We start from the raw sequence: 25112 nt of genomic DNA, 5'->3' as shown, positions 1-25112 counted from the left end.
GGACTGGCCGAGCCTGCCCCGCTCCAGCTGCCCGGAGGAAGAGCCGAGCCTGCCCCGCGCTCACTATCCCGAGGAGGACTGGCCGGAACCGCCCCACTCCAGCTACCCCGACGAGGAGCCGAACCTACCTTTCGCCACCTACCCCGAGGACCCGCTGGACCCGCCCGTGGACACTCACCTTGAGGAGCCGATGGTGGTTGACCCCTACGCTGACATCACGACGACTCAGGTACTCGGTGAGGGGGAGAGTGGAAGTAGCCCCGGGGGTAGCCGACCCCAGTCTGGCTGCAACACTGCCAGAGCCAATGTCAGTGTGTTGCGGCCAGGATCCCCACTGACACAGCAGCAGGCTGTCTGCTGGTGGTAGGGCCCCGGGCAGGGACGCAGAGGAGTTGGTGGGCCTGCGTCTCCCCTGCCACCCCACTCACGGGTGGCAGTCTCCCCCTTGCCCTGACACTCAGGCCTAGGAGCCTGGGCTTAATATACTGAACTGGTTGCTCAGCCCCTGCCTGCGGGTCTGAGCCCCTGAGCTATTGTTTGCTGCCCCGCCCTGCCCCAGGGCCTGGGCTAAAGTACTGAACTATTTGCTCAGCCCTGCCTAAAGGCCTGAGCCTATTTGACTTGTGTTCGCTGCCTGCCCTGACCTAAGGGCCAGGCCCAGAACAGTTACTGCTCAGCCCTGCCTAAAGGTCTGAGCCTATTTGACCTGCTGTGTTTGTTGCCCTGCCCTAAACCCAGGGCCTGGGCTTTAGAGACTGAACTGCTTGCTCGGCGTAGTGAGGCGTCCTGGTTCCCAGGCGCCCGGAGGACGAAGAGCCCCCTCTCCCGACAGCGGATCCCCTACACAGTGATATTGCATTGGCAAATTCCCCATAGAAAGAAAGAGTGGAACAAAATAATAATAAAGGCACCTCAACTTTTCCTCATTTACGGAGGACAGTCTTATAATATGCATCCAGATATCCTCCAATGACACAAGCTGAAAATTGTTCCACTTTACTGCAGCTCTGTAACCACATGGGAACCAATCCCGTGTGTGTTCTGTGCACATCTAAAATTCCTGCTGAATGACCTGCCTTGGGAGCGAGTTACCAGTGACCCAGGGCTGCGGTGGAAGGAGGGGGCGGGGGGGGGGCAGGGAGAGCCCTGGGGTGGCAGGAAGTGTGGGGGGGGCACTGGTGGGGGGGGGAAGGGGGAAGCCCAGCGCTGGGGTGGCAGGGGGTGTGGGTGGGTGGATGGGTGGGGGAGAGCCCAGGGGTGGGGCAGCAGGGGGGTGCGGGGGGAGCCCAGGGCTGGGATTGAGGGCAGCCAAAAATTTTTTGCTTGGGGCGGCAAAAAACCTAGAGCCGGCCCTGGTTTTAGTAAAACATAGCAGCACTGCTGTTGTGCTCAATCCTGGGTGTAAAGGGGTGGAATGTAATGGCCCGTGATATACAGGTGGTCATGCTTGTTCATCTAATGGTCCCTTCTGGCCATAGACTAAAGCAGGTCTGCTTTAACCTATAGAGAGTGCGCTCTCTCTCTCTCTCTCTCTCTCTCGGGATTAAATTCTGCTGTAACATATACACACAATTTCTATCAACCTGAGTGGGAGCTGCATGTACATGTTATAAGGCAGAATGCAATCCTAATCAGGGCTGCCCAGGGTGGGGGCAATTGGGGCAATTTGCCCCAGGCCCCGTGGGGTCCCCGATGAGAGTTTTTCAGGGCCCCTGAAGCAGGGTCCTTTACTCGCTCCGGGGGCCCCGGAAAACTCTTGCAAGGCCCAGGCCCCCGGAGCTTCTTCTGCTCCGGGTCTTCGGTGGCAATTCGGCGGCAGGGGGGTCCTTCCGCTCCGGGACCTGCTGCCGAAGTGCCAGGTCTTCAGAGGCAATTCGGCGGTGGGCACCCCCCGCCGCCAAAGACCCCAGGCTCTCTAAATCCTCTGAGCGTCCCTGATCCTAATTCCTGAATCCCGCAATGTGATGCATATGGACAGATCCCTGTGCCCATACACAGCCTCAAAGATTTCAGTGGAGCTCTCTGCAGACACAGGAAGCTACCCATGCTCATCATATTATAGGACTGCGACCCTAGGCATCATCAAATCAGCTGCTGCTGCTGCTGCTGCAATCCAGAAAATGTGATAGCTGCAATGCAGCTGTGTTTTAAAATAGATATCTCCCATCATCTTTTTAATATATAAACCCAATAGAAACATTCTGCTCTACATGGGTTTTTGAAGTTTCAGAGAAATGTTATTTTAAAAATTTTCCCTGTTTCATTTCTGTGCACATGCAAGCCCCGATCCTGAAAACGCTTACACATGTGCTTATCTTTACACATGGTCTTACCAACATCAATGGGACTAAACTTGTGCATAAAGCTAAGCCTCTGTGTACCTGTTTGCAGGACTGGGACCTTCAGTTTAGCATATTCTCTTACCTGGCCTATATTAACCTTTTTTCTAAGAAATCATTCTAACACAGTATCTATTTCCATTTGGATTATTGAACATTGTTGTGTCCTACATAGATTATAAAGATAGAAGGGACCACTGTGACCTTGCAGTCTGACCTCCCATATAACATAGCTGATAGGCCTTCCTTTAATTAATTCCTGTTTGAATGGGAGCTGATCTTTTAGAAAAGCATCCAATCTTAATTTTAAAATCGCCTGTGGTGGAGACTCCACCACAGCCCTGGGTAAATTGTTCCAATGGCTAATTATCCTCTCTGTTAAAAAATTTACACCTTATTTTCAGTCTGAATTTGTCTAGCTTCAACTTCCAGCCAATGGATCATGTACTGTGTCTGAAGGAAAAGGATCGGAACGCTCCACATATTTGGAAGAAACAGATGTGATCAGGCATTAGACAAGAGTGGACAAAGAGGGGTTGGACTCTGCTGGCCAGGCCCCCAACATTTCATAAACATAGTTCAAAATCACTGAGTTAATTCATTGGTGTTTATTTTTAAAGTAGAATTGTATGTGTCTGAACCTCATATATTTTCTACAAAACAAAAGAATACTATGGGACTACAGAGTGTCCAACCTTGATAACTCCCACCCTAGCCAGCATGACATTGCCACACAAGAGCAGAATTTCACATCTGATCACTTTTACACCCCTTGGGTACTGATTCACACAGAGAAATGTGCTGTTCCCAGAAAACTTCAGTGCTATGGCAGCCATTCTGCCATCCATCATTCACATAAAAAATGTGTCATTCACACAAGTGGAGGTCTCTTCATCTGACTCCTCATTTAAGTGATGGGATTATTCTTACATCTCCCTTCCTGTTCCTGTAAAGATGTTAAACAAAACCCATCATTCCTGAAACAGGCTACTCTCACCTAGAAAGGTGCAGACAGTGTCTTGAGAAAGACCAAAACCAATTATCTGTACGTGTGCATGTATATCATTATATAATTTTTAAAAACTATGCTGTCTTGCTCTAAATTCATTCACTGGGTTCCTTTGATAGGATTAGCCCTGACCAAGGGCCAGATTAAGATCTCAGTTATGAGAGACTCCTGAGTAACTCCACTGACTTCGGCAACTATAGCACAAATTCTGAGCAGGAAGCACAGCCCAGTAGTAGGGGAAGAGGTTGTGTAAAGGTAGTTTTGTGGTGTCTGAATTCTGAACTGGTTCAGGAGCCAGATGAACTTCTGATGTAAATTAGAGCCACCTCAGGGGTGGTTCTAATTTATGGTGGATACTCACAGCCATCTATGCATTCAGACATTCCACACACCCTTTCTGCTGCTGACTTGCCCTCTACTGCCCCAGGGCTCAGCCCCACCATGTCCCCATGCTGGGCGCTGCAAAGGAGGACAGCAGAGCGCTTTATGCTGCCTCTACACCAGGGGCAGTCTAAATGGAGGAGATCTAGCTACTCCAGTGGCATAAAGGGGCTAAGAACACAGCTGAGACATGAGACCTAAGGTTTTGAACTTAATCAGAACTGACCCTTTTTAAAGACCTGTCAGATGCACCAGCTGTGATCTGGGGCTGAGGAGAAAAGCTTTTGAGTGGAGGGTCAGATAAAGGCAATTTCAGATGCCCTAGGCACACCATGACATGGGCCCACCGTGGTTCTTCCCCCGATCCATCCCTCCTCTTAGAATGATGGTAGCAGAGGGACACCTTCCCCTCTCCTCAAGGTCCCCTTCTCCCCTCTGAAGAGTAAAAGCAATGGGCCCTCTTTCCCTTGGAGAAAAGGCAGAATGTCAGCAGTGAGGCCCTTCAGTACTTCCCCACAGGACAGGAGTGTCTGCTTGAGGCGGTGGGACTGCTATACTCTTTTCCTGGCTGGCACAAATGGACCTCTGTTGGGTGGTGTTTGTGGGGGTGCCCAGAGCAGTGGGGCTTGTCCATTGAGATGGTTGGGGCAGATCACACCTCTCCAATCTATTGTTTCAGGCTCAGGCAGATTTTCAGGTCACATTTTCAAGCTTTTCTTCTGAACCATGAGGGCTAAGTGAAAATGAAAGCTGAGGTTCTGGTGTAATCACATGACTCCAGGAGCTAGAGGCCTGTGCCTTAACCAGCCCTGTGTGATTGAAGCATGAAGAGGGAAGTATGAGCAATCACACTGTAGGTATGGGTGGGAGGGTGCTTCTAGCATGGATAGATGGACACATACTAGCTCAGCTCGAGCTAGCGCCAAAACCAGTATTTTGACCTCAGCACAGGAAGTGGCTCAGGGAGTACGTGGCCCAAGGATTCAAGCAGGATTGTAGTAAGGCCCTAACTGCTGCCACCACCTGTGCCAGCATGGCCACACCACTGTTTTTAGACACTGGCTCGAGGAGAGCTAACGTGTGCATCTGGTCAGGCTGGGAATTGCCCACCCAGCTACTGCAGACGTAGCCATGTCTGGCTCCAGTGAGGGGAGCATTCAGGGTGTGAGGAAGGAGAAGAGTGGGCACTGGGGTGAGAGGAGGTGGGAGAGGGCAAGGAGGTGGTGTGTGGCAGAGGGGGAGAGTCTAGGCCCACTGGAGAAAGGCAGGGGCTGGGTCAGGGGCTGAGGCAGGGACGTGGGTCATGGGCAGATAGGGAGCTGATCCCCAGGGCAGCCGGGCAGAGTCCACGCCACAGGGCCCGAGCCAAGTGCCACATAGGGTTGCCAGGTGCCGGTTTTTGACTGGAATGCCTGGTGGAAAAGGGACCCTGGCGGCTCCGGTCAGAACCACAGACCGAGCCATTAAAAGTCTGGTCAGTGGTGCTGTGGGTCTAAGGCAGACTAGTCCCTACCTGTCCTGACTCTGCGCTGTGCCCTGGAAGCGGCCAGCAGGTCTGGCTCCTAGGTGTGGGGGAGCACGGGGCTCTGCACGCTGCCCCTGCCCCGAAGCACCAGCTCCGCACTCCAATTGTCCAGAAACAGGGAACCACGGCCAATGGGAGCTGCAGGGGCGGTGCCTGCGCAGGCGAGAGCAGCACACAGAGCCGCCTGGTCCCCCTGCCTAGGAGCCAGATCTGCTGGCTGCTTTTGGGGCACAGCGTGGAGTCAGAACAGGCAGGAAGCCTGTCTTTGGCTACACTGGCGATTTGCAGCGCTGGAAAGCCTCCACCAGCGCTGCAATTAGTAAGTGGCCACACCTGCAGGGCACTTCCAGCGCTGCAACTCCCTGGCTGCAGCGCTGGCCGTACACCTCACTCGGCATGGGGAATAAGGATTCCAGCGCTGGTGCTGCAGCGCTGGTCATCAAGTGTGGCCACACACCAGCGCTGTGATTGGCCTCCAGGGAATAAGGTGTATCCCAGAATGCTTTTATAAATTACTCTCTTTGTTTTGTTATGCAGCCTCTCTTTGTTTTGTTGTGAACGAGCTCCGATCGGAGCTCCGTTCTGTACCTGGCTGTAAACAATCAAATGAGAGGCAGGCAGGGAGAGTGAATGAAACAGAACGGAGCCGATCGGAGCTCGGTTTGAACTGCTTATCTATAAAAACAAACACTGATCACAGCAAACAGGAGCTATCTGTACCTGGCTGTGAACGATCAAATGAGAGGCAGGCAGGGAGAGTGAATGAAACAGAGACGATCGCTCCGTTGAACTGCTTATCTAAAAAAACAAACACTGATCACAGCAAACAGGAGTTATCTGTACCTGGCTGTGAACGATCAAATGAGAGGCAGGGGAAACAGTGTTGGATGCAGGCTGTTAGGGTTCGCAAACATTTTGTGATTTTTCCGATCTCTCTCTTCCCCGCTCCCTGTCACAGTACACCACAGGGAGTGAGTGAAACAGGGGGGAGTCCGTGTTGGAGGCAGGCTGTTTGCAATTAGAGTTAAGACTAAGGGCTCATGAACATTTTGTGATTTTTCCAATCCAGGAAGCTAACACACAGTGTTGGCTCCAAAAATCCACTCTCTCTATCTTCCCCGCTCCCTGTCACAGTACACCACCCTCCACCCCCCTCTTTTGAAAAGCACGTTGGTGCACTTGAATGCTGGGATAGCTGCCCATAGTGCAGCACTCCCAACAGCGCTGCAAATGTGGCTACACACCAGTGCTGGTAGCTGTGAGTGTGGCCACACACCAGCGCTGCTCCTACACAGCTGGATGACCAGTGCTGCAAACCGTAAGTGTAGCCATACCCTTAGTCCCCCCCGCTGCACCGCTGATTGGGAGCTGCCAGACATAAGCCTGTGCCCCAACCCCCTGCCGCAGCCCTGAGTCCCCCAAACCCAGAGCCCCCCCTGCACCCTAAACCCCTCATCACTCAGCCCCAGCCCAGAGCCTGCACCCAGAGCCCATAAGTCCTGCTGTTCCCCAACTCCCTGCCTCAACATACAGCCCCCTCCTGCATTCCAAATCCCTCAGCTCCACCCCCAGCCTGGAGCCCCCTCCTGCACCCCAACCCCCTGCCCCAGCCAGGGAGGGATGAGCAGGGGGCGGGGCCTTGTGGAAGGGGCGGGGCTAGGCTGTTCCATTTTGTGAGATTAGAAAATTGGCCACCCTCATCCCCATCCTGAGCGGGGTGACCAGCCAGCAAGTGTGAATAACCGGGAGGGGTGGGGGGTAATAGGAGCCCATGTTAAAGAAAAAACAAATATCGGGACTGTCCCTATAAACTCAGGACAGCTGGTCACCCTAATCCTGCCCCTCCCCACCACGGGGATCTAGGGGGGGGGGCCTCTGCGCATGGGGGGGCAGCCAGGCGGGCGGGTGCCCGGGCCGGGAATAACCCCCCGCTGCGGCTGGGCCACCAGCATCCGCCCCCACCGCTGCGCTCCCGCTGCCCGCCCGCCCGCCAGGCGGCGCTGCGCGCTCCCCAAACGCGCCGGCCCGGCCCGGTCGCCGCTCTCGGCGCCTCCGCGCTCTGCTGGGCTGGGACCGGCGAGTCGCTGCTGCTGCTGCAAAATGGCGGCGCAAAGGAGGAGCCTGCTGCAGAGTGTGAGCGAGAGCCCCCCTCCTTCCCCCCCCCCCGCGGCGCTGTGGGGAGGAGGTGACTCCCCTGCTGAGGGGGTGTCTATGGGGGGCACAGGCGGGAGTGGGGTAGGAGTGTCTGGGGGGGGCACAGGCAGGGGGTTGGAGGTAATAGGGGGCACAGGCAGGGCTGTAGGGTAGGAATGTCTATGGGGGGCACAGGCAGGGCTGGGAGTGTCTATGGGGGGCACAGGCAGGGCTGTGGGGGTTATGGGGGGCACAGGCAGGGCTGTGGGGTGGGAGTGTCTATGGGGGCACAGGCAGGGGTGGGGGTTATGGGGGGCACTGGCAGGGGTGGGGGTAGGAGTGTCTATGGGGGGCACAGGCAGGGGGTTGGAGGTAATGGGGGGGCCCAGGCAGGGCTGTAGGATAGGAGTGTCTACGGGGGGCAGAGACAGGAGGTGGGGGCTACCCCCTCTCCCCGCTGGGGGTGTGTATGGAGAGAGCACAGGGAAGGAGTGGAGGGGGGGGGGTGGCCGTTGGGTGTCTGAGGGGCACAGGAAGGCGGTGGGTGAAGGGGGTTATACTCCCCACTGGATGACTGCGTGAGGGTCGTAGGGAGGGGTGTGAGACCCCTCCCAGTATATGAGTGGAGTGAGTGGGGGGCGGTGCCTGCATGCTCAGGGATGTGTGGTGTGTGCGCACCTAGAAGCAGTGTCTTTCTCTTCGGGGAAGCAGATGTCCATAGGAGGCACGTATGTGGGAAAGCTGATTTGGGAAGGGGGAGGTGTGCGCTGTGTTTTGAAGGGATGGGTTTGAGAAGTGACTGTGGAGCTGTCTGGAGGAAATGTTTTCTTGGGGGGGGAAAGTTGGCTCTGGGCAGAGTGGAATGATTATGCCTCCAAGAATTCCTCACTATTTACCTTCACAACAGTAGATTGTTTCATGTTCCTTTGATGGCTGCAGTTGGATGTGTGCACCGCAAAACGTGATCAGTCTGTTCCCCAAATTCACCCGTACTCCTGCCCTAGCAGCATGAAAGATTACACCAGGGTTCATCCGGGGCAGTTAATGCTCTGCTATATTGAGTGTGCATTCCAGTCCTGTTTCCTTGTTAGCAAGGGCTGGAGGTGCAGCTTGTGCTGCAGGCTGCTCAGTTTCAGAGGGGGAGAGTGGTGGTAAGTGATTTCACTGGGGCAGCAAGGAATAAGAGGTCACTAGATGGGTTGCTGCATTCAGGACTGTGATGAAATACTGGATGGTGCTCCATCCTGTGCAGAACCCAGTGTCCCTAGTTCTGAACCAGTTGGGATTCTACATGGGCTCTTTCCTGTTTTTGTTCCCCAGGAGCAGCAGCCAAGCTGGACAGATGACTTGCCCCTCTGCCAGCTTTCTGGGGTGGGCTCAGCTCCAAACCGTTCCTACAGTGCAGATGGTAAGGGGACAGAAAACCACCCCTGGGAGGATAACTGGCTGAAATTCAGGTAAGTGGGCTGCAGGTGGAGATAGAAGCTCACAGATGGAGAGGCAGGACAGAAGTGGTGTGTGGCTTTTTACAGTAGGGGTCAGAAATGGGGCAGAACTAGAGTGTACAAGACTTGTTAGAGGCTCACAGTGGTGCTATCTGTCCCTGTCGTTGTGCCTCATACCCGCCCTTAATCCCTCCACCCTGACCCTCTCTGGCAGGAGTGAGAACAACTACTACCTCTATGGGGTCTTCAATGGCTACGATGGCAACCGGGTCACCAACTTCGTGGGCCAGAGGCTCTCCGCGGAGCTGTTGCTGGGCCAGCTAAGTGCAGATCACAGTGATGCTGATGTGCGCCGGGTCCTGCTGCAGGTAATGGAATTCTGGCTGTGGAGACTCCATGCCTCTCCCTGCATCAACACCCCACTCCCCTTTTTGCCTCAGGGTAAACAATGTCTTGGCTCTTAAAGGGTGGGGAGAAGATTGTGGACATCTGGCAGGAGCTGGGAGCACACTTGGCTTGAGAATGTGGAACAACAGTATTCATTTCACTTTCACCTAGCCTTCCTCTATCACTCTGCTTCCCTTAGTGCAGTGTTGACAACTCTGCAGGAAGCTGCATTCAGCCTTTCTTGGACATAGGAACAGGTCAGTTTGAGAAGGGGATTATAAGGAGAAACAAGGTGACTGTAGAGATGGAAGGGACCTCAAACTATCATCAAATCCAGCCCCTTGTTCTGAGACAGGACCAAATAAACCTAGACCATCCCTAACAGTTCTTTGTCTATCCTGTTTCTTAAAAACATCCAACAGTGGGAATTCCACAACTTCTCTTGGAAGTCGATTCTAACTAAGAGGGTAGTTAAATTCTGGAAAGTTTTTCCTAATATCTAATCTAAATCTCCATTGATGCTGATTAAGCCCCATTACTTTTTGTCCTACCTTCTGCTGACATGGAGAACAATTGATCACCATCCTTTGTAACAGCCCTTATTATATTTGAAGACTGTCATCAGATCCCTGCCTCAGTCTTCTTTTCTCAAGACTAAATGGGCTCATTTTTTTTTAAATCATTCCTCATAGGTCAAGTTTTCTAAACCTTTTATCACTTTTGTTGCTCTCTGGACTCTCTCCAATTCATCCTCATCTTTCTTAAAATGTGGTGCCCAGAATTGGACCCAGTACTCCAGCTGAGGCCTCAAGAATGTCGAGTAGAGCAGGACAGTTACCTGTCATGTCTTACATACAACACTCCTGTTAAAACACCTCAGAATATTAGCTTTTTTTGCAACTGCATCACATTGTTGGCTCATATTCAGTTTGTGATCCACTATAGCCCAGGCCCTTTTCAGGTGTTACCCCCTAGCCAGTTAGTCCCCATTTTGTGGTTGTGCATTTGATTTTTTCCTTCCTAAGTGAAGTACTTTGCACTTGTCTTTATTTAATTTCATCTTGTTGATTTCAGACCAGTTCTCTAATTTGTCACGGTCTTTTTGAATTCTAATCTTGTCCTCCAGTGTCCTTTCAATCCCTCCCAGCCTGGTGTCATCCACACATTTTACAAGCATACTCTCCACTCCATTATCCAAATCATTAATGAAAATATTGACTAGTACCAGACCCAGGACTGACCTCTGCGGGACCCTGCTAGATACATTATCCCAGTTTAATAGAAACAATTGATAACTACTCTTTTGAGTACAGTTTTTCAACCAGTTGGGCACCCACCTTATAGTGATTTAATCTAGACTGCATTTTTCTTATGAGAATGTCATGTGGGGCTGTGTCAAAAGCCTTACTAAAATCAAGATACATCACTCACGTCTACTGTTTCCACTATGCCAGTAATTCTGTCAAAGAAGGAAATTAGTTTGGACTAGGATGATTTGTTCTTGACAAATCCATGCTGGCTATTCTTTATAACCCTTTTATCCTCTAGGTGCTTACAAATTGATTATTTAATAATTTGTTCCAGTATCTCTCCAGGTATTGAAATTAGGATGACTGGTCTATAATTCCCTGGGTCCTCTTCATTCCCCCTTTTAAAGATACGTACTATGTTTGCTGTTCTCCAGTCCTCTGGGACTTCATCCCTCCTCTGGGAGTTCTTGAAAATAATTGCTAATGCTTCTGAGATTGCGTAGCTAGTTCCTTAAGTACCCTAGGATGAATGTAATCAGGCCCTGCCGACTTGAATACATTTAATTTATCTAAATATTCTTTAACCTTTTCTTTCCATATTTTGGCTTGTGTTCCTTCCCTTAATATTAATTGTTAATATTAATTGTTTTGAGTATCTGGTCACCATTGACATTTTTTGTTTGATAGTGAGTGAAGTGAAAACTTTAGCATGTGGGGAGATGGGATTGTGAAACCATTTCCTAAAGCAGCAGTAGATCTCTCTGGTCTCCTTGTGAGTTTAATTTTTCATTTCCTGCCCTTAACTGTTGCGGAATATTCCTACGTGCTGTTACCCAGTTTCACCATTCCACTTCAAAGTGGTTGCACTTCACTGGTGGGTGTAGTGATCCCTGTGTATATACAAGTCTATACATCAGTTTGTAAAGTTGTTGAGTAGGTTGTTTTTGTTAGGATGGAAGGTAAGCAGACATCAGATTGCTATGTTTGCAAAACAGCTGCTGTTAACTTGTCTCCTATTAATATTTCCTGTCCCCTCATAGGCTTTTGATGTGGCAGAAAGAAGTTTTTTGGAGTCCATTGATGATGCTTTGGCAGAGAAGGCCAGCCTTCAGTCCCAGCTGCCAGAGGTAATCTGACTTTAGTGAAGCGATGCATCCCTGCCCCCTCCAAATTGCTGGATGGGATTTGAAGCCTCTTGCCTCTAGGTCACTGGCCACGGTCTGGCCCATGGGAGGCTGTAAATAGTTGAAAATAGTTACCCTCTGGTGATCATTTGTTTGCTTGTGTGAAATGATTTAGGGATCTCAATCCAATTCCCAGCATTCCCACATCACATTAATCCACCATCACCATTGGCACTACTTGGACCTCTTACTGTTAGTCTCAGCAGAGAGGCCAAGAAATGAATGTGTCATGGAGACTAAACTCTGCAATCACCATTGTAGATGTGTTCCTTCTAAGACGAGGCTGAGGCATACAGGCAGGGAAGTGGGCATGCCCTCTGTGCCTATGAAATGTCTGTTCTGCCAATAAACAGGACTTCTGTCTCCAAGGTATGTCAGATATGGCACTGTTATTTCTCAGTGTGCTCAGCTCTGCACAAGACACAAAATTAAAGATGGTCCCTTCCCTGAAGAGCTTACAGTGTCCGGTTGTGATTTCGATGCCATGGGTTGTGTAGGTTTAAGCTCCCCCCTTATCTTGTGTTCTAGGGAGTACCCCACCACCAGCTGCCTTCTCAGTACCAGAAGATCCTGGAGAGATTGAAGGCCTTAGAGCGGGAGATCTCTGGAGGAGCTATGGCTGTTGTGGCTGTCATACTCAACAACAAGCTCTACATCGCCAATGTAGGTGTGTTCCTCTTCTTCACTCGCTCGATCTTGATATTTCTGAGCGTGGCTGCAGCTCTGGCAGAGTGAGGGGAACCTGAGCTTGGGGAACAATTGGATTGCTTCTTACATTGTGAGAAATGCACTCGAGTTAATTGGGGATGGCAGTGAAATCAAAATGGCCCAGAAGCTGGTTGCTGGGTCTGCACCTCTCCAAAGGTTGGCTGATCTAATGTTTGTGACGAAAGACACATGGGAAAGGGGCTTCTGTACAGTAGTGCAGTTCCCTAGGGAAGAAAGGAACCGTCTATGTTTTCAGGCACTGGTTGAGGACTGGATTAGGGGTTGGTCCAGATTGTTTTGTGTGCTATTGAGGAGCTATTTGTAGGAGATTGCAGTGAAGGTTTGTGTGTTCTTCATTCCCTTCCCTCTTTTCCTCCCTTGTTCCCCTTTCCTCCTATCATCCCTTCGGATTTTCTCCCTCTCTTCCACCTCTCCACCCCCTCTTTATAGTCACCAGGTCCTCACATGCTGCTCCCACCACAGGTACAAACCGCGCACTGCTGTGCAAGTCTACGGTGGACGGGTTGCAGGTGACACAGCTGAACGTGGACCACACCGCAGAGAATGAGGATGAGCTCTTCCGCTTCTCCCAGCTGGGTAAGTGATGAGTCCCAGAAAGAGGGGAGCTGTGCTCAGTGGATCCAGAGATAGGCAGCCCTCTGCGGGATGATGAAAGAGTGGTCAGAGCTAGGTCCAGTTCCAATCCGTACTGGTGTCTGCCTCACAAAACCCCCTTCTCATTTGGTACTGTTTTGGCCTTTTGCTGGCAGTCAAGCAGAGAGGCCAAGGAATGAATGAGCCATGGTGACTGAACTCCCTTCTCACCCTAGAGTAGGTCCCTCCAGGGCTAGGTTACATACATTAATGAGGAATAATATGGAATTGGAGCTTGCACTGCTGCTGCCGCCTGTGCTGTACCTGTTGTGGGGATAGAGAGGATTTTGCTCAAGGGCTGTCAGTCCAGCACCTTACATCTTGTTCCCCAGAAGCACCTGGGAAGTAGCTATGAGCTGGAGGGGCATTCTGGGTGGTGATATATGCAGCCAAGCGCCCCCAAAAACCAGTGGTAGCCCCAGGCTTATGGACTACACAGTCACATAAGGCTCCTTTTCCCCATGGCTCCATGCTATGCACTCTGCTGCCTGCACACCCAATCCCTTAGCCAGCCAGTGTATCCTACTTGATTCTGTCTGCAGTTACAGCCCACTGATACTAGAGGTGGATGTATCAGAAGTTTAACATTGTTCCTGATGTTCTCCCTTATTTGGTTGTGCCTTCTGGTTTTACTGGCAATTGATATCTAACTCCTAGCAGCCTTTATGCAACACTTGAGACTGACAGGCATATGTAAAGGCTGGAGCATACACACTGACTGGTTGGCAGACCAGGAGCCTCTTTGTACTGGTCTGTCAATCGCAAGAATCATCCATGCCAGGAGCCAGCAAGTCAGCCACACTAAATGACTGAGTCAGTCTCAGCCTGCAGCAGATTTCAGGGCTGTGCCTTGCTATTGGGAGTAGATGTTGGACCGTCCATGTAGTGAATGTGATTGGAATCAGATGGGAGTCTGACCTGGACTCCTGTGTTCAGCTTGGGATGGTGATAGTCACCCTGTAGAACTAATTTTTTCCAAAATTATTTTGTGCCTGTTTTCTGGTCATAATTAGGAACATGGGAATTGCCTGTGCAGATCGGACTCTAGAGTCCTGCCTAGTCCAGAATTCTGTCTCTAATAGTAGTCACGACCCCATGATTCAATGGAAGGTGTTAGAACCCCCAGAATGGACAACTAACCTGCCCAGATGTGAAGTTCCTTCCTAACCGTTGCTAGTTAGTGATTGGTTTATGTCCTGAAGCATAAGGGTTTATATTCCTATTCCTTCTAACTTTTTTTCCATATAACTGTCTGCTTGCTGCTGATCAGTGGGTTTTTTACCCTTGGAAGCAGCTGATGCTAATGTAGGCACCTAATCTGTGAGTGGCATTGAATTTGCTTGTTCTCCTCACTCACTCAACTCCTGGATTACAAAGATGGTGCAGTGGGGCTGAAGCCATCATACAGAGGTTGGGGGCTGGGGTGGCAGTCGCAGATGGAGAGGCAGCTGGACAGAGACCCTTGCATCTTATTTCACATAAGACACCCTTCTCTCCCCTTTTGCAGGGTCTACAGGCAACCTTCTCATAAAGTTCCACTGTGCTTCTGGAAATCCTGTACACCCATCACTGCAGCTAGCGGTGGCTTTGGAACTGGACGTGGGCTTTTTGTCCCAGGGCCAACTGTCCAGTTCACTGTGTGTACGTGTACGTGTGCTCGTGCTCTCTTGCTCTTCTCAAGTTCCTGGAGCAACTGATGAGGGAAAGCTGTCTCCTGCAAAAACTGGGACAGGATGAGCTACTCTTCCTCCCTTCCCTGTTGAGTTCCTGGAGGTTTCTTGATGTCTCTTCATGTCCCTTAGTTTACCCTTTGTGGTATCTTTAACTATGGGTGTTTCCTTTCTCCTTCCTCAGGATACAAGTGCAGGAACTTCAGCAAGTATATCAAAGAATCAGTGAACTTTTTTTCTTTATCTGTCAGGTTTGGATGCAGGGAAAATAAAGCAAGTTGGAACTATCTGTGGGCAAGAGAGCACCCGGCGCATTGGGGATTACAAGGTCAAATATGGCTACACTGATATTGAACTACTCAGGTTAGAAAAAGTTCAGCTTGGTGGTCTTGTTCTATCCCCAGCCCTGCTTCCTTTTGAAGGCAGGTTCCCCCTTCCACCTGGCTGTGTCACTCTATTAAATACTAAATCACCTTTCTCCGCTCAGTGCTGCTAAATCTAAGCCCATCATAGCAGAGCCTGAAATCCATGGAGGGCAGCCATTGGATGGGGTGACTGGCTTTCTGGTACTCATGTCAGAAGGGCTCTACAAAGCTCTGGAGGCGGCTCACGGGCCCGGACAGGCCAATCAGGTGAGAGCTTCCTGGCTGGAGGCATTCCCAAAGGTGTTAAATCATCCCATCGGTACCAGCTCCACTCACGCAAGCTGCCTTGCACTGATGTCCTGTTAGCACCAGCATGGTTGGGTGCATCATCCCAGTCTGCAGTGGGGTGAGTGAGCTGTTCTGGCGGAGTGATTTTTCCCGGCTGCTTTCCCCCCTTGGAATGGAGCAGTCCATTGGGGCAGTGGGATGGTTCCAGACCACAACGGTCAATTCAAGGTGGGACATTCAAGCCTCTCCAGCTATCTGACTGGGCAGTTACCATAAGAACCTTTTTATGCTGGGTCAGGGTTCCCCCAGAATCCTCCCCTAAAGTCCTTTTCTCTCTCCATGGTCAGGAGATCGCAGCCATGATTGCTACAGAGTTTGCTAAGCAAACATCACTGGATGCAGTGGCGCAGGCTGTGGTGGACCGGGTTAAGCGGATCCACTGTGACACTTTTGCCAGTGGTGGGGAACGATCCAAGTTCTGCCCCTGGCATGAGGACATGACGCTGCTGGTGAGGAACTTTGGGTACCCACTGGGCGAGATGAGCCAGCCCATGCTGACCCCGACACAAGGTATGGGAGGGGGAGAACAGGAAAAAGAGGGTGGGTGGAGTGGAGATTAGTACCCCTCTGTCCTGCCAACACTGACCTGATGCCAGGGGAAGAAGCCTTCTGTGAAGATTTTGTTCCCCTCTGCTTTAAGGGAATTGTCACTTCAATACCAGGTGTCCAAGGTGTCCTTTCAGAGACTGGAGGGCACTGGAGAGCGCAACTGGGGATGTATGGGATCTCAGTAGGCCAGGACACCCCTCTGGCAGTTATGGGGAACTACAGACACGGGGGTTTCCATGCACTCTCCCACGTCTCATGACAGCTGTTATGTTCCTTTTTCCCCCCTTCTCAGGAGGCCGTATCTATCCTGTCTCTGTGCCATACTCCAGTGCCCAGAGCACAAGCAAGACCAGCGTAACGCTGTCCCTTGTCATGCCTTCCCAAGGCCAGATGGTCAACGGTGCCCACAGCAGCTCCACCCTGGATGAAGCCACACCCACGCTCACTAAGTAAATGCCGTGTGCTGTTTCAGTACCAATTGTCCCTCCCTGCTTCTCACTCGGTGCGATTTGGGTGTTGGAATAAATAGGATCCTTGGTGGACTGGGTGGTCTAGTAGTCGGCGCCTGGACAGTGGTAGGGGAGCCTGGGCTTGCCCACTCCATCAAGGGCCTCAGGTCAGCCAGCTGGCCCATGGAGAGGCTGTGGCTGTGCAGGTCACCTGGCTGGCTGGTGGATTGGACGCAGGAGAAAAGAAAAGGGTTGAATTTACGTCATTTTTTTTTGGAAGGGGCATTTCTCCACCATGCAAGATCACGGTTGGCTTTGATTTCAGCGCCACCTTTGCCATAGAGCGGGGCGTACAGCTCCTGCTGTGCCAGTAACTTTTTGGTTCCCACCTTCCAGTTGTTCCAGGAAGAGTAGATCTGCCACATCCACGTTGCAGTTCACACGGTGAAAAGCGCTTCTTGTTGCCAGACCCTGCTGTAGGGGCAAGGAAGGAAGTCTTTTTTTTTCCCCTCAGTTTTCTCTTACTTTGTCCTCCCCCGCTCAGATGTTCTGTGCGTCAGGCCTGTCATGATGAGGCAGCTTGCTTATCACCTGTGAATATCAGAGTGGATCTGAACATCTCTCTGTTGTTCCTGGAGGAGTGAGGGACCGCAGCTATGTGCGTCTGTTAGCTGCGGGGAGGGTAATTTGATACGGTTAAGAGGCATTTGATATGCACTAGGCATGGACAGATTAAAATGAACATGTCTGTTCTCTCCCTCCCCTTTTCTGCAGTCAGAGCCCAACAGTGACTCTCCAGTCCACAAACACCCATACTCAGAGCAGCAGCTCGAGCTCAGATGGGGGCCTCTTCCGCTCCCGCCCCTCCCACTCACTCCAGCCAGATGAGGATGGACGCGTTGAGCCCTATGTGGACTTTGCAGAGTTCTACCGGCTTTGGAACATGGACCATGGTGAACAGGGAATATTGACAGTGTCCTGATGTAGGGAGAAGAGGTGTGCCTTGCAACCACCAGGAGCTCGCACTGAGGTGAGAATGAAATAACTCCAGATGGTGGCCAAGTTCTGTCATGAGTTGTAACCTGGATCCAGGCTGTGATGAACCCTGGACTTGGGTGCTGGTGCAACTGTCTCAACAACGTGTGTGTGTGTGTGTGGCCGTCGCATTTCACCTTCTCTGGGAAACCCCATAAATATGGGAAGGGGTCACAAACTTATCCCTCACCACCAGTATTATGGACAAAGTCAGCAGGGAGGGCTCTGTTATGGTGAGGGCAAGAGCAGATGTCTGTACAGTGGCTGTACGTTGTGTGTATATATACGCAGTCATTGTACATTGAAGTGCAGAAACTCTATGCTGTGATACCTGTGTTTAACTCCATAGAAGATACCTCTGTTTTGCAGAATAAATAACTTATAGCTACTGTCACCTGCGTGGCTTGCTGTGTTTTCTTTAGAGTGAATTTTAGTGCTGGTGAAAGGAAGGTGTTGAGATAACATCTCTAGAGACTGAAACCTTCAGAACAGGTGAGACAGTCAGTAGCATGCCAGCTTCTCTCTGCATGTGTGTCTTGGACCTTTTTGGGAAGGGCCCTTCTTAAGCAAGAGCGCAGGGATTTTAGTCTCCTTGGCTCCCGCAGTTATTGGACTTTCTGCTGTGACTAAGGTCAGGGCTTGAATAGTTTTAGCTGTAATGCAGAGACTTGCCCAATAGGAAATAAGACTTCTAGTTCACTTCCAGTGGATCACTGACCAGCAGTTGGAGGTAATTACTGGCCTGAGCTTGTCAGGAACTGGTAACCTGAAAGGGAAAGGCTCTTTATCCCATTCATAATCCCCTGCCCCATCCAGTCACACAGCTTGGGACTTCAAGTTAAAATGTAACTTCAGATCCTCAGAGAGGAGGTCTGGTCCACCGAGTGCTCTCGTAAAGCTCCCTTATTTCCCCACATGCGCTTCTGTCTGCCTCTGGCAGACTCCAGGAATCAGAGAACCCTAGTTACAGAGGGCAGATTGTAGCACAATAAATTAGAAAATGAAATCTTGATGCTGGTCTCTTAGTAAAGGGACATGTGAGCCTGTCAGCTTCCTAGGAATCTTCTTATCAATATGAGAGACACTGTGGCCTAGTGGATAGAGCAATGGACTAACCCTCAGGAGACCGGAGTTCTGTTCCTAGTCTGGCCATGTCACTTCACCTCTCTGTTCCTCCGTTTCCCCATCTGCAAAACAGGGATGTGATACCTACCTGCTTTGTAAAGTGCTGATGCAAAAAGCTACATAAGAGGTAGCCTAAAAGTTTATTATTATTTTTATACAGTACCCAAAGCGTGCGAGGTATTGCGCAGACTTTATCTTAGCAGTTGTGCACTGAAGATCTTACAAATGCAAGTTTAGACAGAACAGACAAACAGCGGGATGGACTGTGGGGTGGGACAGTCAGAGCTGGCAAGAGCAAGAGGATGTCATTACTTAATAATGTGTATGTTTTGAAGGATAAGTGGTGACCGGGAATGGAATAACATGGGGGTGGAGGGGGAGTAGGGAGTGCTGCAGGGCAAGATTAGAGTTTATTAGAAATATGTGGGCCGGACCAGACTAGCATGAAAGCTGCATTTGATCTGAAAAGTACAAAAGAAATGCCCCGAACACACATGTGAGTGGCTCCCTATATGTGCCAAATACAGATGCTGTTGGCTCTGCATAACACAACTTTGATTCATACTTGCTATGTGGGTACTGGCTGCTAATTTTTCTTTCCAGAATATCATAGAAAAGTTCAGTTCTCTGCCCTTCTTGGACTTCTCAGAAGGTTAGGGGTGCTGGGTATACCTGGCTGTGCTGGAGAGGGGCCTCTTGTCAAACCCATTCAAACCTGACACGAAAATAGCATATGTGGGGTTGAGGGAGGGGATCCCTTTTAAGACAGGAGAGCAGTATGAGCCTGTGATGGGTTGGATCACAGAACCCCCCTTGGGAGCTGCCACCTGATGTGCCCCTGCTTTCCTGCCCCATCAGCCTAGGACTTCAGTGGTTTGAGCCAGACCTGCTAGCCTGCTGCAAACCTAGACCCAGGTCTGAATCACATTCCCTAGCTGCTTTCAGGTGAGCCTACAGCTGTTAACAGAAGCGTTCTTATCTTTAACACTCAGATGCCCAACTCCCAATGGGATCTAAACCGAAATAAATCCGTCTTACCCTGTATAAAGCTTATACAGGATAAACTTATAAATTGTTTGCCCTTTATAACACTGATAGAGAGAGATACACAGCTGTTTGCCCACCCAGATATTAACACATACTCTGGGTTAATTAATAAGTAAAAAGTGATTTTTATTAAATACAGAAAGTAGGATTTAAGTGGTTCCAAGTAGTAACAGACAGAACAAAGTAAGTCACCAAGCAAAATAAAACACTCAAATCGATGTCTAATCAAACTGAATACAGATAATCTCACCCTAAGGGCTGCTTCAGTAAGTTTTTTCCTCAGACTGGACACCTTCCAGGCCTGGGCACAATTCTTTCCCCTGGTACAGCTTGTTCCAGCTCAGGTGCTAGCTAGGGGATTCTTCATGATGGCTCCTCACTTTTTGATTTGTTCCACCCATTTATATATATTTTGCATAAGGGAGGAATCCTTTGTCCCTCTGGGGTTGCCCCCCCTCCCCCCCAGTAGAAAAGCACCAGGTTAAAGATGGATTCCAGTTCAGGTGACATGATCACATGTCACTGTAAGACCCCCAAGCCTTCATTCCTCCCAGCCTGACTCACAGGAAGGCTTGCCTGCAAACAGAGCCGTCCACAGTCAGTTGTCCTAGTTGATGGGAGCCATCAAGGTTCCAAACCACCATTAATGGCCCACACTTTGCATAATTACAATAGGCCCTGAGTTATATTTCATATTTCTAGTTTCAGATACAAGAATGATACATTTATACAAATAGGATGACAACACTCAGTAGATTATAAACTTTGTAATGATACCTTACAAGGGACCTTTTGCATGAAGCATATTCCGGTTACATTGTATTCACTCATTAGCATATTTTTATAAAATCATATAGCGTGCAATGTCAAAAAGCCTCTCTGATGTTCAGTTTGTTGTTGGCTTGATGAGCCCTGCAGATTGGGGGGAGGGATAGCTCAGTGGTTTGAGCATTGGCCTGCAAAACCCAGGGTTGTGAATTCAGTCCTTGAGGTGCCATTTAGGGATCTGGGGCAAAAATCTGTCTAGGGATTGGTCCTGCTTTGACTAGGGGGTTGGACTAGATGACCACCTGAGGTCCCTTCTAACCCTGATATTCTATGATTCTGTAAATCCTTTCCTTATCTGCAGAACAGCAAGCTTCCTCTACAGTGTGCTCCCCAAGCTAGAAGAAATCACAGCCTATTCAGTCCTTGGTGTCTGAGTGCTCATAGGTGTCTGGGATATCTGTCATCCTAGAATCAGAACTGAGATCCTCACTTTGGCCCCCATAGGCTATGGAACAGCTACCCAGCAAGAATGATCTGCCTCTACTGACATGGGCTGAATTGGAGTCGGTGAAAGGTTCCAATCCCATCCTCAATTCCATGCCCTGTATATTGATATCTGTATAAACAGGCTTTCCTAACCTACTTCGCACCCCCATCTATGCTGTTGGCTAATTTAGTCTGAGATCAGTTCTAATGGCAATATTCCAGCATGTGACTATTTGAGAGAAAAGTTCAAGAATTACCAACTCACTTAACAGGACATGCTAAACAAACATATCCTGCAACCTAATTAGTGATTTAGTGAATACAAGGAACGAAGTGGCCGTAGTGCAGTATGTGGATTGCGCTAAGGTGTGTTTAGAGAACCCCTGCCCCAAAATAAGAACATGGAGAAAGGCTTACCCTCCTGAAAATTACTACAGCCTGGGTTAGAAGTCTAAGTAATGAAAAGACTCCAAAGGAAGGGGAAGATGTGTGAATAGTACCACGTTGACTACAATAGAACTCAGAAGTTAATATATTCATTAGTGAGTTACAAGAAGGTACAGAGTAAGCAGTGACCAAATTCCAAGTGATATCTTCTCTCCTGCCTGCGCTCCCCCCTCAGCCGCCCTCCCCCCAAAAAACAGCTGAGTAGCAGACATAGGAGGACAGAGCCAAACTCTACAGCATGATCTGGAGAAACCCACAGAGACCTGCATGCAATGTGATGAAATTCAATATCACTGAAAGCGTAAAGTCCCACGCAGGAGGAGAGCAAAGAAACAGTGCAGCTACCCAGCAGGAGACTGCTAGCTTCTCTCAAGCAAATGAAATGTTGAATATATTGTGCAATTCTGGTATGAAGAAAGCTGATACCCTTCTCTGTGAGCAATCTCATGTAAATGGGGTCTGTAATGGCAAATAGCCCTGAAACTTGACTTTAAATAAGAGTTGTAGACCTAGTCTCCAATATAGAATCACAAGGGCAAGAAAAGGGGTTACAAGGATCAGAGAAAAAGAGAACCCTAAACATGCAATCTAAGGCAAATACTGCTGCAGGGAAGAGAACCAAGTTGGGTCAGGCTTGGCCTGTATTCTAGTAGACTTCCAAGGAAGTGCCTGCATAGAGTACAAAGTAGTGTCGGTGGCAGGTTTACTCATGTCAGTTCTGAACTAACGCTCCAAACATAACATGAGAGGTGTCTGTTCTGTTGTCTTCTAGCCTGTCACACCCCTTGTGAAGGGCACCAACATGAGTCAGAGTCTCATGTAGCAGCCAGTGACTTGTTTGAGCAAGCCTGGAATCCTAAATAAACATGAAGAAAAGACACGAGGTGTTTTATCTGAGTACTCGCACCGAGCCATCTAAGGCCAAAATCAATATATAAGCAAACATGGAAACAATGCCTTCGCTTTGCGAAATGTAATTTGTCTCATACGTCGGCAGAGTCTTATCTTCAGCTGATCTCCTACTCTGGGAACCCAGGGTTATTGTCTGCTCCCAGACAGGGTGTCTAAACATATCGGGGAGGTATTTCCTGACCCCTCTAGCTAATAAGGCTGAAGAAAATACTTCCTGCTCAGACCACTCAAAGCCTCCATTGGTTTGCATGGTTATTCCTCCCTTATTGGAGTATGTTTGCAAGCTTCTCGGTATAAGGGAGAGAATTGCCCAGATCTGCCCCTCAGACTATTCCTTACCACCAGTTTGTCGTCCTCCCCAGTGTGCTAAGCCTCAAAATGAGAGGTTACATTAGAGGGCAAGCTACAGATAAAATAAAGGAACATATAACAAGCAAAGAAGCAGCCAGTGTGTGCTCCAAGTCTTTCAATTTAGACTAACATGTTAATGAAAGGGGCAATACACCTTTTAAAAATCTATCTTAGAAAAACGTAAGGTATCTCTGTACTGAGCAGCAGTTAAAGATAATGGGTGTGGGCAGAAAGAATATTCTAATACACACAGCTGGAATGGGGGAGACTATTTGTCCTGTTCCTATTTCCCTTCAGTACTTAATATGGCCCCCATTATTGTAGGCCCTCACCATATATGATGTAGTTATCTTCACAACAGCCCTGTGAGGCAGGGAGCTACTATCCCTGATTTACAGATGTGGGGAGCTCAGGCACAGACAAAGCGATTTCCTGATTTCCCACAGTCACACAGAGTGTCTAATGGGGCAGGGAATTGAACCTGGCTCTCCCAAGTCCCAGGTTGCCACGTCCTTCCATTTGTGCTGTTCCTTCTACTTCTGCCCCTACTTTGTGGGTTGGCCCTTGCTGTGAGAGATACCATGAGGTGGGGGAAGAAGGTCTTATTAAAAAAATTGGATCTTACATTTAAAACTTACCAGGGTCACATTCAGTCAGGCCATCTTGGGTAAAAGGGGGCCTTAGCTGGGATCCTGCTGCTGCGAAGGCCGCTGCTTTTGGGAGTCTCGTTCTGGGCTACTTTAGCTGTAATGACCCTAAGGCCTGGTCTACACTAGGCGTTTAAATCGGTTTTAGGAGCATAAAACCGATTTAACGCCACAACCGTCCACACTAGGAGGCACCTTATATCGATTTTAATGGCTCTTTAAACCGGTTTCTGTACTCCTCCCTAACGAGAGGAGTAACGCTAGTATCGGTATTAACATATCGGATTAGGGTTAGTGTGGACGCTGATCGACGGCATTGGCCTCCGGGAGCTATCCCACAGTGCACCAGTGACCGCTCTGGACATCATTCTGAACTCGGATGCACTGGCCAGGTAGACAGGAAAAGCCCTGCGAACTTTTGAAATTCATTTCCTGCTTCCCCAGCGTGGAGATCTCATCTCATCAGCACAGGTGACCACGCACAGCTCATCAGCGTTAACAATGCAGTCTCCTGAGAATCGTAAAAGAGCCCCAGCATGGACTACACGGGAGGTACTGGATCTGATCGCTATCTGGGGAGAAGATTCAGTACTAACAGAACTGCGTTCCAAAAGACGAAATGAAAAAGTATTTGAAAGAATTTCTAAGGCTATGACGGATAAAGGCCACAGCAGGGACTCAGTGCAGTGCAGAGTGAAAGTTAAGGAGCTCAGACAAGGCTACCAGAAAACCAAAGAAGCAAACGGAAGGTCAGGGGCAGGTCGAAAAACATGCCGCTTCTATGCTGAGCTGCATGCAATTTTAGGGGGCTGCGCCACAAGTACCCCACCCCGATCGTGGATTCCGAGGTGGGGGTTGTAATCTCTGCCATGGCTGAGGATTATGCAGACGGGGAAGAGGAAGATGAAGAAGAGGAGGAAGACCTAGCAGAGAGCACACAGCACTCCGTGAGCCCCAGCAGCCAGGAGCTTTTTATCACCCTGACGGAATTACCGTCCTCCCAGCCCTCACAAGCCACTATCCCAGACAATGACGCCATGGAAGGGACCTCTGGTGAGTGTACCTTTGCAAATATCAAACATTTTTTTTTAAGCAAGCCTTTTTTAATGATTGATTTGCCCTGAGGTCTTGGGATGCATTCGCAGACAGTATAGTTACTTAGAAAAGTTTGTTAACATGTCCAGGGATTGAGAGGAAATCCTCCAGGGACATCTCGATGAAGTGCTCCTGTAGGTACTCCAGAAGCCTTTGCAGAAGGTTTCTGGGCAAGGCAGCCTTGTTCCGCCCACCATGGTAGGACACTTTACCACGCCATGCATGTAGCAAGTAATCAGGTATAATTGGGTGGCAAAGCATAGCAGCGTATGGTCCCGGTGACTGCTGGCATTCAAGAAGCATCCGTTCTTTATCTTGTTCTGTTATCCTCAGCAAAGTGATATCGTTCAGGATAACCTGGTTAAAAATCAGGAATTTAAGTAAGGGGGGGTGGCCATTTTTCTACTGGGTTCGTGGACTGCATCAGCTTAAAAAAAAACTTTCCTGCACGTAGCGAAGCGGGGGGAGGGGAGGAGTGATATGCCGATGATCTTTTCTGTGTTTGGTCACCGGCGATCTTCCCCAAGGCACCAGACACGCAGTGGGTGGGGGGGGGGAAGGTTGTTGATTAGCAGGGAGCTAGCGTGGTATTAGCCATGCGTTGTTGGGGGGGAAGGGTTAAATCACTACAGAAGCCGAAAGACAGTGGCTTACCATGGCCGCATGCAAGCTGAATTATGATGCCTGGACCTGCGTCTGTGAGATCTGTAACTCCAGAGCTGCAGGCACTCACTATTAAGATGAAAAAATGCGACCTTGTAGGGAAATCACATGTGCTAGGTGGTGAATACTGCTGTTCACTG

General features: G+C 49.7%; 1 protein-coding gene across 3 annotated transcripts; it reads left to right on the top strand.

Moving 5' to 3' along the window:
- The first annotated feature begins 102 nt into the window (after positions 1–102).
- Positions 103–23260, top strand: TAB1 (TGF-beta activated kinase 1 (MAP3K7) binding protein 1). Of its 3 annotated transcripts, XM_044984903.1 has the most exons (12): positions 103–229; positions 8708–8844; positions 9047–9200; positions 11510–11596; positions 12182–12320; positions 12845–12958; positions 14937–15048; positions 15173–15317; positions 15686–15908; positions 16240–16396; positions 17171–17426; positions 20733–23260. In XM_044984903.1, exons 1-11 carry the CDS (start codon positions 191–193, stop codon positions 17376–17378), a joined length of 1515 nt encoding a protein of 504 aa, XP_044840838.1. In that variant the 5' UTR covers positions 103–190; the 3' UTR covers positions 17379–17426; positions 20733–23260. The 3 variants fall into 3 exon arrangements, with proteins under 3 accessions (XP_044840838.1, XP_044840836.1, XP_044840840.1); XM_044984901.1 differs by lacking the exon at positions 20733–23260 and having other exon boundaries at positions 17171–17821; XM_044984905.1 differs by lacking the exons at positions 103–229; positions 20733–23260 and adding an exon at positions 7252–7387 and having other exon boundaries at positions 17171–17821.
- The last annotated feature ends 1852 nt before the right edge of the window (positions 23261–25112 follow it).

Source organism: Mauremys mutica, chromosome 1 (assembly GCF_020497125.1).
Source record: "Mauremys mutica isolate MM-2020 ecotype Southern chromosome 1, ASM2049712v1, whole genome shotgun sequence".
Classification (NCBI taxonomy): domain Eukaryota; kingdom Metazoa; phylum Chordata; order Testudines; family Geoemydidae; genus Mauremys; species Mauremys mutica.
This window is presented reverse-complemented; position numbering and strand designations above follow the sequence as displayed.